Below are 15,121 nucleotides of genomic sequence, written 5' to 3'. Positions count from 1 at the left end.
ACATGAGGCTACACTGGAGCAGAAACCTATGAGGTGAGATAGAAAGGAAATAGTGGTGTTCTCTCCACTCTTGTCTGCAAAGCAGTTACTACCCCAAAGTGTATTAACACTTGATAATTTATTATCTTCATAATCATTGTGCATCTGTATTTCTGGGATGATTTATTCAGCAGAGGAATAGTTTAGAAAACTGATATATAAACTCCTTAAACAAGGGCAGTTTACTCCCTTTCAGATATTATTTCCAGCTGTTTGTATCAGCTCATGTCTTTACTGCATGTATTTACATCTGGTTCTAATTTTGTTAATTATCTTTGTAGTTGGTTGAGCTCCAGCCAATGCCCTCAGCCATCACTTCCACAGAATGAGTACATCTTTTGTACAAAAATACATACTTTTTCTCATTTGAAAGTATCATATTTCAGTTCCATCATGTGCCTTTTTATTTTTGCCTTACAGGGAAATAAAATACTTGGTAAGTCATCTCCATCATTATCTCTGACCTTTTTCTTTTCTATTCTATATTCTATATGATTCTTCTGATCAACTTTGTGTGGGTTCATCCCTTAGAAGCTTCCCTCCCTAAAGGATGGTACATTTTCTTCTGGTTTTCTCCCTGGACTTCCACACATACCAGAGTCTTGATTTTAATGGGTCTCAGAACCTCCAAGCAAAGTTCAGTGAACCTTGGGAACTCTTTGTCACTACGAACTTCATTTCAAAAACAAACAGCACACACTGACCTCAGATTTGTATGGAAATCTTTCAAGCATCAGTGAATTTGCCATGAAATATGATATCAAGATGTCTTGCATTAGCCTCATCTTCACTTGGCTCTGCCAGAAGTGCAGATGTTAGCATGGAGGGAGCCTTGGTGTAGACAGCCTCCGTAAGCAAGACCTTTTTTATCACTTGTCCAGTCATCGAGCTTCCTAAAACACAATACCCGCTTTACAAAGTAGTGGAATGTTTTCTGCATCACACCTTCAGTCTCTTGCTCATTTTGCTTTCACATTGTATAGTTTTGCTGTCTCAGCAGAGACTGTTCTTGAGTTGGTCTATGCGTGCAGGTTGAGGAGTGGGTCCGTGTCCTGCTGTTGGTTACAACCACCAGAGCCGTGTGGACACACTGGATATTTTTTATACATTCCCTTAACCATGTACAGCTCTGGTTTCAGGTTTCAGCTCTCGCTTCTAACAAGTTTTGCTGCCCTTAGTAGGACCCTTGCTATTTCTGCTTTTCTTGAAATAACTGAAGCCACATGTTGTGTTCACAGTAAGGATCTGCTGCCAATCTGCTCAATGCTGTTCTGGTGCTTTCTGTGGTGTTCTCAATGTTTGTGTCAACGCAGTCTACTTTGACTGCTGCCACGGACCGAGCAGATATCTGTGAGCCACCCCCAGCAATGTCAAGATCCTTTTCTGAGAGAGTAAAAGTTGATAATCAAGAGAACAGGCGACCATTTAAATACGGAGTACAACTGCCTGGGCGTCTACCATGGCCAGCCACTCAGCTGCACTTCCACCTGGAGCATGGATGTATGCCCTGAAGGTGCCCCCTTATCTAAGAACTCTGTGAGCTGTTTTAAAGGTCTTAGGCTAAGTATCTGTCTCAAGAAGGATGTGATTTTAGCAGCTGGGACAGAGCCAGAAAGTTCAAAGCAGAATCTAAACTGCTCTGAAATCCTCGTTTTACCTTCCCTCCATGAGTAGGGCATACTATAGTGTCCTTAACTGCACATCCCATTGCAGTCACAAGATTACCAGTGATTGCATTACTACAGCTTAATAGCTGACTGCCTGATTTTTAAAATAAAGTGAGAACCAGCTGAAGATGAGAAGACATTTAGCAACTTTGGCATCAGTGACCAGACAATGTTGGATTTTAGGAGACTGAGAGCATTGATGAAGGCAAGCAGAAGACTAGAGACCATGGGCTTCTGGAAAGGAGATTTTGGCTTGTTCAGGGAACTGGTACGCAGGATCCCACAGGAAGCAGTCTGAAGGTGAAAGAAGCCCAGGAGATCTGACTGGTTTTCATAGACAAGGCTCAAGAATGTAAGTAAGGACTTACTGTTGTGCAAGAAATGAGCAGGTGTGGTAGGAGGCCACCCTGGCTGAGCAGGGAGCTCCTGGTTACACTTACACGTGAAAAGGGGGTCTGTGGGAGGTGGGAAGGAATAGGGTCTCAAAGAAGAATATAGGAGCAGCACCCAAGGGTGCAGGGATGGAGTTAGGAAAGCCAAAGCTCAGTTGGGATTGAAACTGGTGAGAGATGTGGAGGTCAGCAAGAAGGACTTCTGTACATATATTAGCAGCAAAGAAAGATGAAAAAAGATGTTGGCCTGCTGCAGAATGGTTTGAGCAACTTAGTGCCATGAGACATAGAAAAAAATGAGGTACTCTATGCTTTCATTGCCACGGTCTTTTACTGGCAAGATCTGTCCAACCTCTCAGACGTGCTCAGAGAAGGGTCAAGAGGGAAGGGATACAAGCTGCCACAAGGGGAAGTACGACTCAAATGAAGGGAAAAAAATCACAATAGTAGGGGTCAAACAGTTGAAAACAGGTGCCCAAAGCAGCTGGGAAATACCCATCCATGGAGATTTTCAGAACTTGACTGGACTCAGCCTTGAGCGATCTGTGACAACCTTGAAGTCAGCTGTGCTTTTTAGCTGGGGACAGAACTAGATGGCCTCCTGATGTCCCATCCCACATTAGTTGTTTCATGGTTCTGTTATTCTTTTCAGGTTGTTAGCCTGCCTCAACTCTGAAGGAAAAACCATCTAGATTTTATGTGTGTACATGCACAAACGTATGTGTGCAGATGTGTGCAAGCATAGTAGTTTTGCCTGTTTTCTTCAGCTTGTGGCTTTTATACAGCAAGCACTAGGTAGTACAGTTCTGAATTCAGGATCAGTCAGACACAATGTTTGTAAGTACCTAGGTCATGGCTTTTAAGTGGCACCTGCTTCTCAATGACTGAATCACCCCATGTCCAGAGCTAACATAGCTCTGTTGCCAGAACTATTGGCCAATACAAACACAGGATGTTTTAAAACTAAAAGTATATTTCAAGTCCTATTTATATTCTGTGATTTGTGTATTTTATTCCTAATTTTCACTAAAACCAGAGACCGGAATTATAATGGTCAGCACAGGATTCCTACTTGCAGTCAAAGCCACCAATGTGGCTTTTCTTTATGCTGCTGCAAATCAGTATTAATGGACGTGGGTAGATGAAAAATTAACCTTTTGAATAGACTATCTTGGTCTCATATTTCAGACCACAGAGCTGTGCTGGATAATTTGAAGCTGCAAATTTCTTCTGCCATCCTCTTTGGGTTCATAGGGCACCATCTGCAGTCACAGGAGTATTCTCTGGTCTCATTCATGTTAGCAGTTATGCTGAGATGACCCAGTAGCTCAGAAACACAATATTAACACGGTCATTTTAGGAAGATACAAATGGGAAATGCCTGTGCTCTTACCTTGTGATAAACACAGGAAAATGCAGTTTTATTTAACTCTTCCTTTATAGACTATGTAAATGGCTACCTCTTATACAGCAGCTTGCCAAGTTAGCTAACTGAATCATGTGTCTTCCAGACATATGAACAAACATTTCCCATTGAAATGAAAAGCAAGTGAAAATAAAAAGTCTTGTTAGCTGCTCTGAAAACCTAAGCATTCCTATTTAAACTTTCTCCCACAGCTAGTGAGGATGAAGTGGAAAACGCCATTGTGTGTGCTTCACAATTCCCCTTTATAAGGGAAACTAAACAGTTTCTTATGCCTTGAGACATGGAAGAAAAGTGCTTAGCAGTTTTTCAAGGCCCCCTACACATCATGGGTCCACAACTTAACCCTAGCAATGCCAGGGCAGTCACAGCAGGGACAAAACCAGCCAACCCTGGTTTTGGAATAGGTGTATGCAAGACTGTACCCCTCTTCTTTCTCTCCCCACACCAGCATGTCCTCTTCTCAAAACCTCTTCCTCATTCATGTCTGTTGGGTGGAGGTCTCTATAAAGCAATCTGGGCAATTGCCCAAGACAATCTAAGGCAATTTTCTGTGAAAAAAACTCTTTCTTTCTTTTCCCCAGCTTCTGTCTCCCTGTCAGCAACCCTTGAGCCAAGAAGGCTGCCTACTGCCACCCAGGAACTGTGCAACCCAAGCAATGCACTGCTGCTTCCTCAGTATGCAAAGAGTCCCACAAAGGACAGTGTTCTCCCACCATAAGAGCAAAGTTCTTGGGAATCACAGGAACAACTCAAGTTAGACCCCCTGCATAAGGCTCAGTTTTCCATGACTAAATTACCTGGGGAAGAGCTGAGAGCTGCTGGTAACCTCTGAAGGTAGCCGGATCCATTGTGCCTTGCAGAATAGGCTCTGAACTGCTTGCTGTCCTGTTTCCCTGCTCTATTTCTGGCATGAATCAGAGGCTGAAAATAGGGTTTGACTTTGCCTTGGAACCCCTGAATTGCTCAAGCCTGGTACTTACTTTGGTGCTGAAGCTGTACATTACTTTTTTCTTCAATTGTTATTATTCCCAGGAAATACCTTTGCTCCAGGGATAATTCTGAGTTTCCTGAGGCATTCAAGGCAATACATTTTCCCTTCTGTTAAACCCTGAGCAGGCATGTGCAGTAATTCCAGGCTGTCCTGGTGAGGTTAATTAATGAACTGGTGAGTTGGGCTGCCCTACCCTAAGCAAAGGACTATTACAAGGTGTTTAGCATCTCAGTTAATTTTTTTTATTATTATTATTTTTAATTTTGTTTTATTTTGTTTTGTTTGTTTGTTTTTCATGAAGAAAGCAAGTCCAGTGATGGCTTAGTAGGGTAATAGCAAGCTATTAGTCCATGACTTGTACATCAAACATTAATTCTAGCTTAAGTCAACAGCCATACCCTAGAGCTCTTTTAGGTGTTTAGGTGGCAATGACCTGTCCTTTGGACAAATAACACGTTCCCAAGTAACTCCTGCCAGGGAGGCTCAGCACTGAGTGGGTATGTCTGAAAGATGGGCTAATCCCTCACTGCCTGAGAAAGTCCTTCCTGAGGACAGACACAGGGCATGAGTAAAAACAACAGCAAAGCCACTATGTGAAAACCCAAGAACAAGTGCAGAGGGGCTTGTACCCAAATACAGTGAACGAAACTGAAGCTCCAAAGCGCATTACTGGATTTACAGGAAGGTGACACCTTCCTAGGGACATTATATGTTAAAAGTCACGGTAGGAAGGCTGGCACATTGGCAAAGCCATTAAACCCTGCAGTTTATGGAGCAGATGGCAGGGAAGGCCGAGAGGCTGATACAGGAAATATCTCTTTAGCAGAGCAGTGATAGCTAGACTTATACAGGAGTGGGAGACCACTAACTTTTCTATGAAATACCCTTTTCCCTCCCTCCCCATGCTACTTTTGGCTAAGATGGGTCGCCTGAAGGCACATTCTGCTTAACATGCCAGCATATCTTTTGCTCGTTTACTATTTTAAGAATATCAGAGATTTCCTAGATTGCTTGTCCCACATTGGGAAATCCTGGCCCTCAGCGGGCTAGCTCCCAAAGCGAGGGATGTCAGATGAGGAAAGTGCCTGTGCAGAGCCAATGGGAACAGGGAGCAGGGCCCAAACAGGCAGCAGTGCCTGGCAGAGCCACCTCCTCCCCTCCACGGGACCTGTCCCTGCTCACTTGCTGCCTGTGTGAGATTTGAGACTCTGGCACTAGCTATTTAGCTGCAGGCAGGCAAAGCTACACTGCTCGTGACAGCTACACCCTGCAAACAGTTCACTGAGAATCTGGAAATGGAGAAATGCCCCTCTTATGTCTGAGGCATGCCCCAGATGGCAAAGGTAGCGTTAAAAATGCCCACCTGAGGGGTGTGAAGAAAAAGAACATGGGGAACAAAGACATGCCCTGGAGTTCTGTCCAGTTTATACAACTTTCCAGCTGCCTTTCCATTGGAGCTTCTCCCTTTGCACTGCTTCGTGACATTGAGGTTTTAGTGCAAATTGTTTTCTGCACAGCCCAGCTGCTCTGTTGCTTGAACCTTGCAGTGGTCATAGGAAAAACGTTGGTGAGGCAAATGAAATAGGCCTATTTTGTCATTCCAGTATCACCAAGCAAGTCTCTTTGCGGACACCTGGTGAAGCCTTGCTCACTGGGAAGCTGAGGCAAATTATCTACACTCTCTTTTAATCTTCAGCAGCCCAGAGGATGCCTTAATAGAGCAGTAGTAACAAATAAGATTGTACTTCATGTGACAGCAAATACAATTTTGTCCAAAATCCTGGTAATTTTCCCCTCTCACCCAGTACAGTTCCACGCTCTTCCTTCTCACCCATTTGAAGAACTAAATTTAAGGTAACTAAAGGAATGTTCTGAACTGACGCCACCGGAACATTCAGCAATAAATCAGTTTTCCTCTGTCATCAAGTCAGGCTGCTGGGTTGTGCTTTATACCAACACTCACGAGGCCCTGGGGGGTTGCTAAGGCCTGAAAAAGGTACTTAATGCAGGCAAATTTGTGTATACCATACAATAGGGAACTTATGGGAAGTTTCCATCAAGGTCTGCATTTCCGGCAGAAAAATCTCAGAGGTCTATTAACTGGCCGTGCTGAAAAACATTGGTGCAGAGTTTAAGGCAGCAATGTGCTTTAGCTGCCAGTGCTCTGCGCTAATACAAATCCCCATCTAGGATTTGAATTCTGAGCTGTAGATTACGGAAAGGGCTCCAGGGGACACAGCCTGTCTGTGAGAGGCATTCACTCTGCCAATGTAATTGCTTCAAATGAAAGTCCCCCACATACAACTACATGGCCGTGAGAAACCTTGGAGGACACTCTTAAATATTTCACTGATAAAGTTCAGTCAGTAATGAGGGATTTCTCTGTATCCTCTATTCTAAGAAAAAAAAAAAAAGGCATTTCTTTCTTTTGTATCAGAAGGTGGTTTGGTTGTTATGGAATGTGATTTCATTTGAAAGGGATGTTCACGCTACTGGTTATGTATCTGGAACGAAGGAAATGAGAGGCCTCATTCTTTTTCTCCTGAAAAATCATTCTGAAAGCTACATTATTTCCAAAATGATTCAGTTCCTTCAAGGTAACATACAATGACTTCATAATGGTGCAGTGATTGTAGCCTACTTCTTTATGGAAAGAAAGGCTAGCTAGGTCAGGGAGAAACAGAAATGAAAAGGCATTCGAGGCACAAAATTGGAAAAAACATTTCCAAGCTGCCTCGGAGGGAGTAAATGGCTCTCTGCCTTTTGTTTACAGCCAAGGTTTTCAGCACTCCTACCTCAAAGCACCAGGGTAGCAGGAAGGGTGGGGGCTCACATCATTACCCTGGGAAATGGCTTTGGCCTGGACCTCGCTTCACAAAAGCCCTCTCGGATTTTGTGGGCCAAGCATGTTGCTGTGCCTAAAAGGGGCTCCGGGGGAGCAACGTTTGCTGCCACCGTTTCCTTTTCCCGGTGCTGCCCTGGCAGAAATGGGCTGACCTCGTCTGCCCCAGTGGCTTACAGAGGCAGGGGATGGATGGCTGAGGCTTTCTGTCTGCTTCCCATGAGCACGGTCTGCACAAAGGGTTCGTGCTCATCTTGGCGGTGTGTCTCCAGGTGTATCACTGGTGTCTAATTAGTGTTAATCAATTAACAGATAACTCTGCTTCATGTGTTCTTGTGGAACATATTAAACATCAAGAAAATGTACCAGCTGCTGCAGTAACCTTCTCCAGAGGCTCACTAACTAGAGGGCTTCCCTGAGTTCCCATGCAGGTGCAGGTGCACATGCAGGTATTACATTTTTCCAGGGGAGGTGGCATTTCTGGTCCTTGTTCCTATTGATCTCAGTGGCCAAACTCAGTAACTCCAGCAAGAACAGGATCATTTCTCTGGGATATACCAGAGGTAAATAAGAGCGTGAAGCTCGTACAGGCGTGTATTTCCTTGGGCATATTGCCAACACTAACTGCCAAACTTTTATCAAATCCTTCCTGCCAAAACTTCAAAAAATCATTACATCTAGATGCACAGACTCCACGAGAGATAGGGGTAGCACCTAGAAAGGAATGTTCTGGCATGATCATTTTCAATTACTTTTTCTGTTTCGCAAAATTTCTAATTAAGTCTGAAAATACTGGGGCACGTTTGCTGCCCAGCACATTGGCAGCTGCAACTGATACTCATGTCACTTTGGATTTTATTCTGCATTTAGGACTTTCTGGAATAGAGCAACAGGGAGAAATGATGCTGTTTTTACCACTAAACATCATTGCCTCCCTGGGAATAGTTAAGGAGCAATGCAGCTAAATCTATCTGGGCTCTCACTTATCTCCATCCCCTTTCCAGGCACAGCAACAGAGTTTAACACCCTGCTGCTGGCCCTAGTGGTGGGCAATAAGGCACCTGCTCTCCCAGAAAGTGCTCTGCATGGGCTATGGAAGGAGCTGCAGGGAGGTTTAGCAAGGCCTGGGGGCTGATTCCAGCAAATCACACATGGGGAGGAAGACACAGCGCATGGCAACTCGAGGTGTAGACTGAGGCTGTGTCAAGGGATCTAAAAATGAGAGGAAAGGAATGGGAGGGGATCTATCCCCTTCAGAGAGGAGACACTGGAGGACAGGCTGAGCAGAAAGCTCAAGTGAGTGGCAGGACAGAAGCCCCTTTGTAATCTTCTTCCCTGCTCACCTTGGCTTTGTTGTCCATGGTAACAGCCAGCTGCATCCTCTTCCCCATTCTGAATGTGAACATATGATCTGCTTCCTCCTCCTCCTCCTCCTCTTCCTCACTGCCAATGCCGAATCCAGGGCTCGTAGGACAGGGACTCCATTTCTCGCTCACCACCCTTTTGTCCTGGGAAATGAAGCACTTCCATGAGCAAATCCCAGCCCCTCAGCTCACCGGGGCGTTCCCCTTCCCCAAACACACCTGCCCACGAGCAGGGCAGGCCGGTTAAGGAAATGGCAAGCCTTGCCCTGAGGAAGTTTTCTGTGCCCGGCACTGTGCCGTGACATTCCTACGGAACAAGGGGCTCGTTGTCTGCTCAGCAGCAAAAGCCACAATTACAGAGGGTCTAGAAAATCTTTTGCACTTACAAATCTGACATTTCAGACTAAAATGCCAGAGTTTTAGGAAACAAATGTCATCCTCCTCTCTTTCTGCAGCACTCTGAGTTAGATCAGGAAAGCCTAAGTCCTGATAGAGATTGCCTGGGAAGCCAAGTGGATGGCTCCTGAGGGTTGTGCTCACCATCGAGAGGGCTGGGCTATCTTGTCCATAGTGTTCAGTCTGGGTAATTGCATCTTTCAGGTCCTGTATGAGAGAAAAATGTGTGCAACAACGCACCTCCAGAGAAAAGCAAGGGCCAGGGCGTGGTGAAGTGAGCAATGCACTAGCCTGGATCTGACAACCCAGGAGCGCTGACTGCGCAGGCTGAAGCTCAGCCTTGGACATCCCCCGGGGGTTAATGCAGGACTGGTCTGGTGATTTACCAGCTCCCACACTACCAGGAGAGAAGGACAGGCTTTGCCAGACACAGATTTGGTGCAGTCAGGAAGGATGCCTGGGACTTGCAGCATTTGACTCAAAGCCCCAGAGCAGCCAAGGGCTATTCGCTTTGCAAGTTGCTTTGCCTAAGGAGAACGTGACTTTGCCCAGCCTGCAAGTATCCTCAGATGCATTCCTGACACCTCCAATGACACACACACATGGTGACAAGTCCTGCCTACACATCTGCAGCAATGTTCATACCCAGGACCCATCCAGAGCCCAATGTGCCTGTTCACATATTCATTCATCTTCCTGCCTGTTCATTCTGAACGTTGGGTACAGGTGCTTGGGCATGGCTGGAAATGCGTGGATCAGCAAACATCAGTTTGGGCACACATCTCTGCAAAGCTTTTATATCCTTTCAGGGACCTTTAGGAGCTATGTCCCGTGCCTGAAAGAGCTTTACTGTGGAGGCTGTCTCCATCAGCAATGCCACTTGTGGAGGTCCTGCTGGAGTGAGAGCTGGCTTGTAAACAGCACTTACGTTGTGAGCTTTGGTGATGGTAATAGTGAGTCCATCTTGCTTGGGCCTCCTGGAAGTAACAGCCATTCCCTCCTGCTCAGCTCGCTTTTTGTCCTCTTCTATTTCCTGAAACAGATATGTCTTTATCGTCAGCCTGAACCTGTCTCTCTACAAAGGTTGTCCATGTTCCTGTTTAGAATTTCTCCTAAATGGATCCACCTCCACTTCTGAAAGGGAATGGACCAACTTGTGTCCCTTCCGCGTACCCTTGGAAGGGGTGACAGTGGCTGGGACATATGGAGAGGCTGGGAGACACACCAGGCCTGCAGAAAGTGAGAGCTGTGCACAAAAGCAAGAGTCTCCATGCCAGGTTGGGGCCAGAGCATTATGTCTTGCCAGGAGAAGGTGGCTGTGATCTGCCTATCTACTAGGCAGCTTCTAGAAGCCAAGTGATGGTAGTTAGGTACGTAACATTTCACACGGAGTGAGGGCTCCTCTCCCTGACTGCTTGTAGCATTCAGTCCTTCCTATAGCTTTCAGCAAGGTACCATTTTGTTGTTGTCACCAGAAAAGATCCAAAATGGCTCCTCTGATATCAAAGGAAATAAATCTTCTAAGCAAGACCCAGTCCAAAACTCCACTGAGTCCTTCAGCTCCAGGTCTAAGACACAACAGCTGTTTGCTGGACTCAAGACTACCTGCCCAGCTGGCAAATGTTAATCAGCTCCAAAGCCAAGAGGCTTTGTGCACAGGTAAAGAGGTGGGAAAGGTGTGATAGAGACAGAGGAAGAAAGTAGGGTGAGAAGAAATGCTGATGTAGGAATGGGGACATCAGCAAGCCTGGTTTCCAATTTCAGGAGCCGTAGCAAAGGGCAGAGCTTGGCCCACCTGCTCCAAACAGTTTCCTGTGTAATAATGTTATCTAACCAAGTTGTTCCTACATTGCTGACTGTTCATGCAGCAAGCTGTGAGGACTCAAAACAGAGGTGGAGAAGATAAGAATCAAGTAGACTTACCTGGTATCTTCGTATGAGCGCTTCATTCTTCTTCCGCAAAGCCAGGATTTTCTTATCAAGTTCAACATCTTTCTGTTCTTTCTTCCTTAGCACGGCATCATCCACTGTGGCATCCTGAAAACAGAAGGAGCAAAGCTTTTCCCAGTCATCGCACCAACAGGACACAAACCTCATCCTTCTGCTTGGATGGGGGGAAAGCTGAAGGGTCTTTCCCCCCCATTTCTCCCCTTAGACCTCCGCTTAAAAGGACACCGTACCTTTTTAGTTGAATAGTTGAATTCCTCCTGACAGAATCGACCCTTTTTTTTTTTTTTATTATATATTTTTTTAACACTTCTGTTTGGCAGTGAGGTAATCGGAGCAAAAACGCGATGGCCCACTTTGATGGCTGGCAGTAGGCTCCAGAGTTAACACAGCACTTAGTAAATGAGACCTCTCCCTGCTGCTGGTTCAGGTGCTGCCGGGCACACCCAGTGCCCTCCGTTTGCATTCAGCCAGCACCTTGGTTACCGCAGGGAATTGCAAAGCAGATTTCTAAATTCTAGTGACAGCAGCGTCTGGTGGAAATTAATGCTGATGGGTATCAACTCGCTGCAGCAAGCCGATCCATTTCGTCTAGCCTCTGCCTGGTGTTTACAGGAAAAGCAAGGTGGCAGGGCTGAGATCTCCGAGGCACTACAGGTTTGTTTTTAAACAGTGTTTTTGTGCTCTCCTTATCAGCATAGCATCTGCGTGCCTCTCCTCTGCTCACACGCAGCTGGGTGAGATAAAGCGAGACCGGCGAGGGGAGGAAAGAAAACCCTAGGTTTATGGGCAGGCACTGGATATCTGTTTTGCTGCCCTTGCAGCTCCAGCCAGTGGGCTACCCTCAGCCTGCCTTCCTTGCTGTTTGGTCCTGTGCAGGAAATCTGCTGTGGGAGCACTGCAGCAAATCTGCAGCACACCTGCACCAGGAAAAAAAAAAAAGAAAAGATGGGGCCCAGGGAGAAAGCTGGGCCTCATCTCCAACCCCAGCCTCAGAAACCTCCGAGCCCAGCCCCAGTGCTCTCACCTGGGCCCCTCACCCAAGCAGCCCCCTTCAGGGGTGGGCACCGCACCTCTGGGGAAGAAGATTTAATAAAAATGGAGAAGTGAGGCCACAGCAGGAGGTAAAGAAGAAGAAGACCCTTCTGGAGAGGGAGGAGAGGGGGTCTGGCTGAGCAGGGACCCTGGAGGGGCTGCTGCCAGTGGGGGGGCCCTGGCGCTGCCTGAAAGGGCCAGGGCTGGGGAGCAAAAATACAGGGGGAGAGGTGCTGGGAGGGGAGTGGGGCGTTTTTTCATAAGGGTCTGTTTGGTTTGGTTTATTCTTAAAGCTAGAATCCAGCATTAATAGATGGTTAATTGGCAAAGAAAACCAATTGAAATTTCTTGAATCACTGAAGCGTTTTTCCCCATGACGCATTAGCGACGCATGCTTTTTGCCAAAGCCCTCGCCGTCCCTGTTGGCTTCCTAATTCCTCACAAAAATAACAAGACCTTTAGGACAATCATCAGTTTCCTCATTTTCACAGGACCTCATCACTGCAAGCATTTCTGCTGCCCTCCCTTCTCCCAGGCCCGACAGCTCCCGGCTGTGCCCATCCCAAGGGCAAAATCCCCAAAGCATCCTCCACGGCTTGCTCCGTAGCATTTGAGTGCCATTTTGCAGGTGAATTACATATATACTTTTTTTTTTTTAACTCTACCTGCAGCCACGACAAAAACGTCCTCCCTAGTAATCCTGTCAGCCCCACTGGTGAAAGCCAGAGCAGCGAAGCCTGGGAAGAGCTTCTGCACAGGCCGGAGGGGTTTTTCCTTCATTAATCATGACATAGCAGGTGTGACCTCCTTCGGGGAAGGATACGTCAGGGTCTAGCCACGGCAGCTGGGGACACGGGATCTGGGTCTGACAGCCGTCGTGCCCGGGGTCCAGCCTCGAGCCATAGCCAGCGGGCTCATAAGGCCCTTTTCCTGGGAAGGGAGTGTTTCTCCTGCATTCCTGCCTTTTGCCTGGTCCTAATTAGGTCACCAGAGGAAAAAGTGGAGCGGTGGGTATCCGGAGAAGGTGCTGTCAAACAAAGTTTTTCTTAAACTGAGCAAACACACAGTGAGAAGCACGAGGCTTGAGAGGAAAGAGTAAAACCACAAAGCTGTAGCCCAGGGGAGGGAAAGCCTTTGACTCTGCTCCATGTTCCCAGCTAAGTTTGTGCACCTCATCCAGAGACTTACAGGGCTCCAGCCTCCGAAGCTGTGCTTGCAGTGTGCCCGTACATCAAACGAGGCTGGATTTAGGCGCTGTGAACCTGACCCTTGATTTTTTGTGTCTCTTACAGTGGAGTTATTAGCATTTTACCGGGATGGGAAATGCACAGGAATATCCTGCCCATTTGAGAGAGCAGGATTTTGGATGAGCTGGAGGAATTACTGTCTTAATGTTACAAAGTTTTTGGCTACCCAGGAGATGGACAGAAGTAAGAAGAGGGGCACGTCTGATCCACCAGCCCTTTGGTAGTGTTTGTGCTGTGGTTTTGTCCTGTATTGGTGCAGAACCTGGGCCATGCTAATGTGGAAAATAACTGTAGGTAGCACATGGGAATTCAGCCAGGGGTTAGCATCGCTGCTTTTCCAACAGTGTCACGGGGCTCCTGGGAACCAGGGCTGCAAATCATCTGCTGTTGTACATGGCCAACATTCGCTTTCAAAGGAAGGGATCCAGCTGCTGAATCACTGCACATCCCTGCAATGCAAGGTATTCCTTTCAAGGGTTCTACATGAAAAAAACAAAACAAAACAAAACAAAAAAACAGAGCTAATGACATTTCAGCTCTGATCAAGCAGACCTGTGTTTGATCTGGACCATCGTTGCAGGGCGATGAAGAGGGGGCAGAAGAACAGGGCGATGGAGGGGCAGAAATCTCCCCACATAATGTTCTTTGGAGGGAGAGACTAAAGGTCGACAGCATGATACCGTCACAGAGCAGGAGGTGGGCTGGATGTGGATGTTGTCGGAGACCAGAGAGGATAAAGGCAGGAAAACCAGTTTGCACAAGCACATCTTCAAGGGCGGTTTTGCCAGGACACAGGAACACATTCACGTTCAGGTGGAACAATTGGGATGTTTAAACCACTCCCCCATGTTCTTCTGGTGGACAATGGGGTTTTGTCAAGGTCTACAGAGAATGAAACGAGCTTTTCCATCACCATCCATCATCCAGGTATGTGATGGGTGAGTAGATTGTATACGTGGGTGGATACACTTTGGTGGCCATTTTGCAAGCCTGATTAAAGCTGAATTCAGTGTTTACCTGAACAGAAGCTATTCTGTGAGCTCTAAATTGGCAGGTTTGGCGTTTGCTGGGTGCTGGGGTGTTGGCTGCTTGAGGGTGGGATCAAAGCGGTGCATGCCCTCAAACACACCCCTTTCATCTTCAAATCGCTTTGAACAAAGACCGACGGAGCCGCCTGCTCGGGCAGAATTCAGAAACTCCTGCAAAGACTGTATTTGGGCTCTTCTCTGTTAGCAGGCAAAAGATGGAGAAGTCCTGCCAGGCCGTTCTGCCTCCCTGCATGTTTGTCAGCATTTTGCATTGCCACACAGCTACTGCGGGGGGAAGGGGGTCTTTCTATTTCCAGCTGGAAACAAATCACTCAAAGGAAAGTTTCGCTGGTATTCATCACTTCACCTCCACATTACTAATGAAGCCATTTGGGTACTTCTGCGTGATGTTTCAGCGAGTGCTGGGGAGCCGCGGATGCCCCTTCCTCGCAGCCCCCGGGGCCACCAAGCATCCCACGGGGCGCAGAGGCGCCGAGCAGTGTTTCGAGCCCACGCAGCGGCTTGCAGGGGCTCACCCATTGTGCAAGGCAGCCAAGTCAGCGTTTGCTGGCCAGCCACCGCGCCGAGCCGGCCGACGGCCGGGGAGACGTGTCCGCCTCTCGCCGCGGGAACGAAGCTGCCACCCCAGCCCCTGCTGAAGCTGGTGCTCAGGATGAGAAGTGACCACACTGCGTCCTTCCCAGAATAAAGCTCTTCCGGGGAAGCAAGGTGCCCGTATGTCACGGC

At 47.1% G+C, this 15,121-nt stretch overlaps 1 protein-coding gene across 3 annotated transcripts in view; it reads right to left on the bottom strand.

Annotated features, from left to right (window-relative positions):
* CCDC9B (coiled-coil domain containing 9B) overlaps positions 1–15,121 on the bottom strand; it is a 50,440-nt gene that overhangs the window by 34,113 nt on the left and 1,206 nt on the right. For 2 of the 3 annotated variants that reach the window (XM_080593771.1, XM_080593770.1), the window contains exons 2-4: positions 11,041–11,154; positions 10,046–10,150; positions 8,701–8,865 (exon numbers count right to left, since the gene is read on the bottom strand). In XM_080593771.1, the coding sequence (XP_080449897.1) occupies positions 8,701–8,865; positions 10,046–10,150; positions 11,041–11,154 (384 nt within the window). Of the gene's footprint in view, positions 1–8,700; positions 8,866–9,261; positions 9,325–10,045; positions 10,151–11,040; positions 11,155–15,121 lie in introns of all 3 variants that reach the window. The other variant, XM_080593769.1, reaches the window with a different exon arrangement.

This window comes from Anser brachyrhynchus, assembly GCF_964034855.1.
Source record: "Anser brachyrhynchus genome assembly, chromosome: 5".
In the NCBI taxonomy this organism is placed as follows: domain Eukaryota; kingdom Metazoa; phylum Chordata; class Aves; order Anseriformes; family Anatidae; genus Anser; species Anser brachyrhynchus.
The sequence above is the reverse complement of the archived record's forward strand: the minus strand, read 5'-3'. Positions and strand labels throughout refer to the sequence as shown.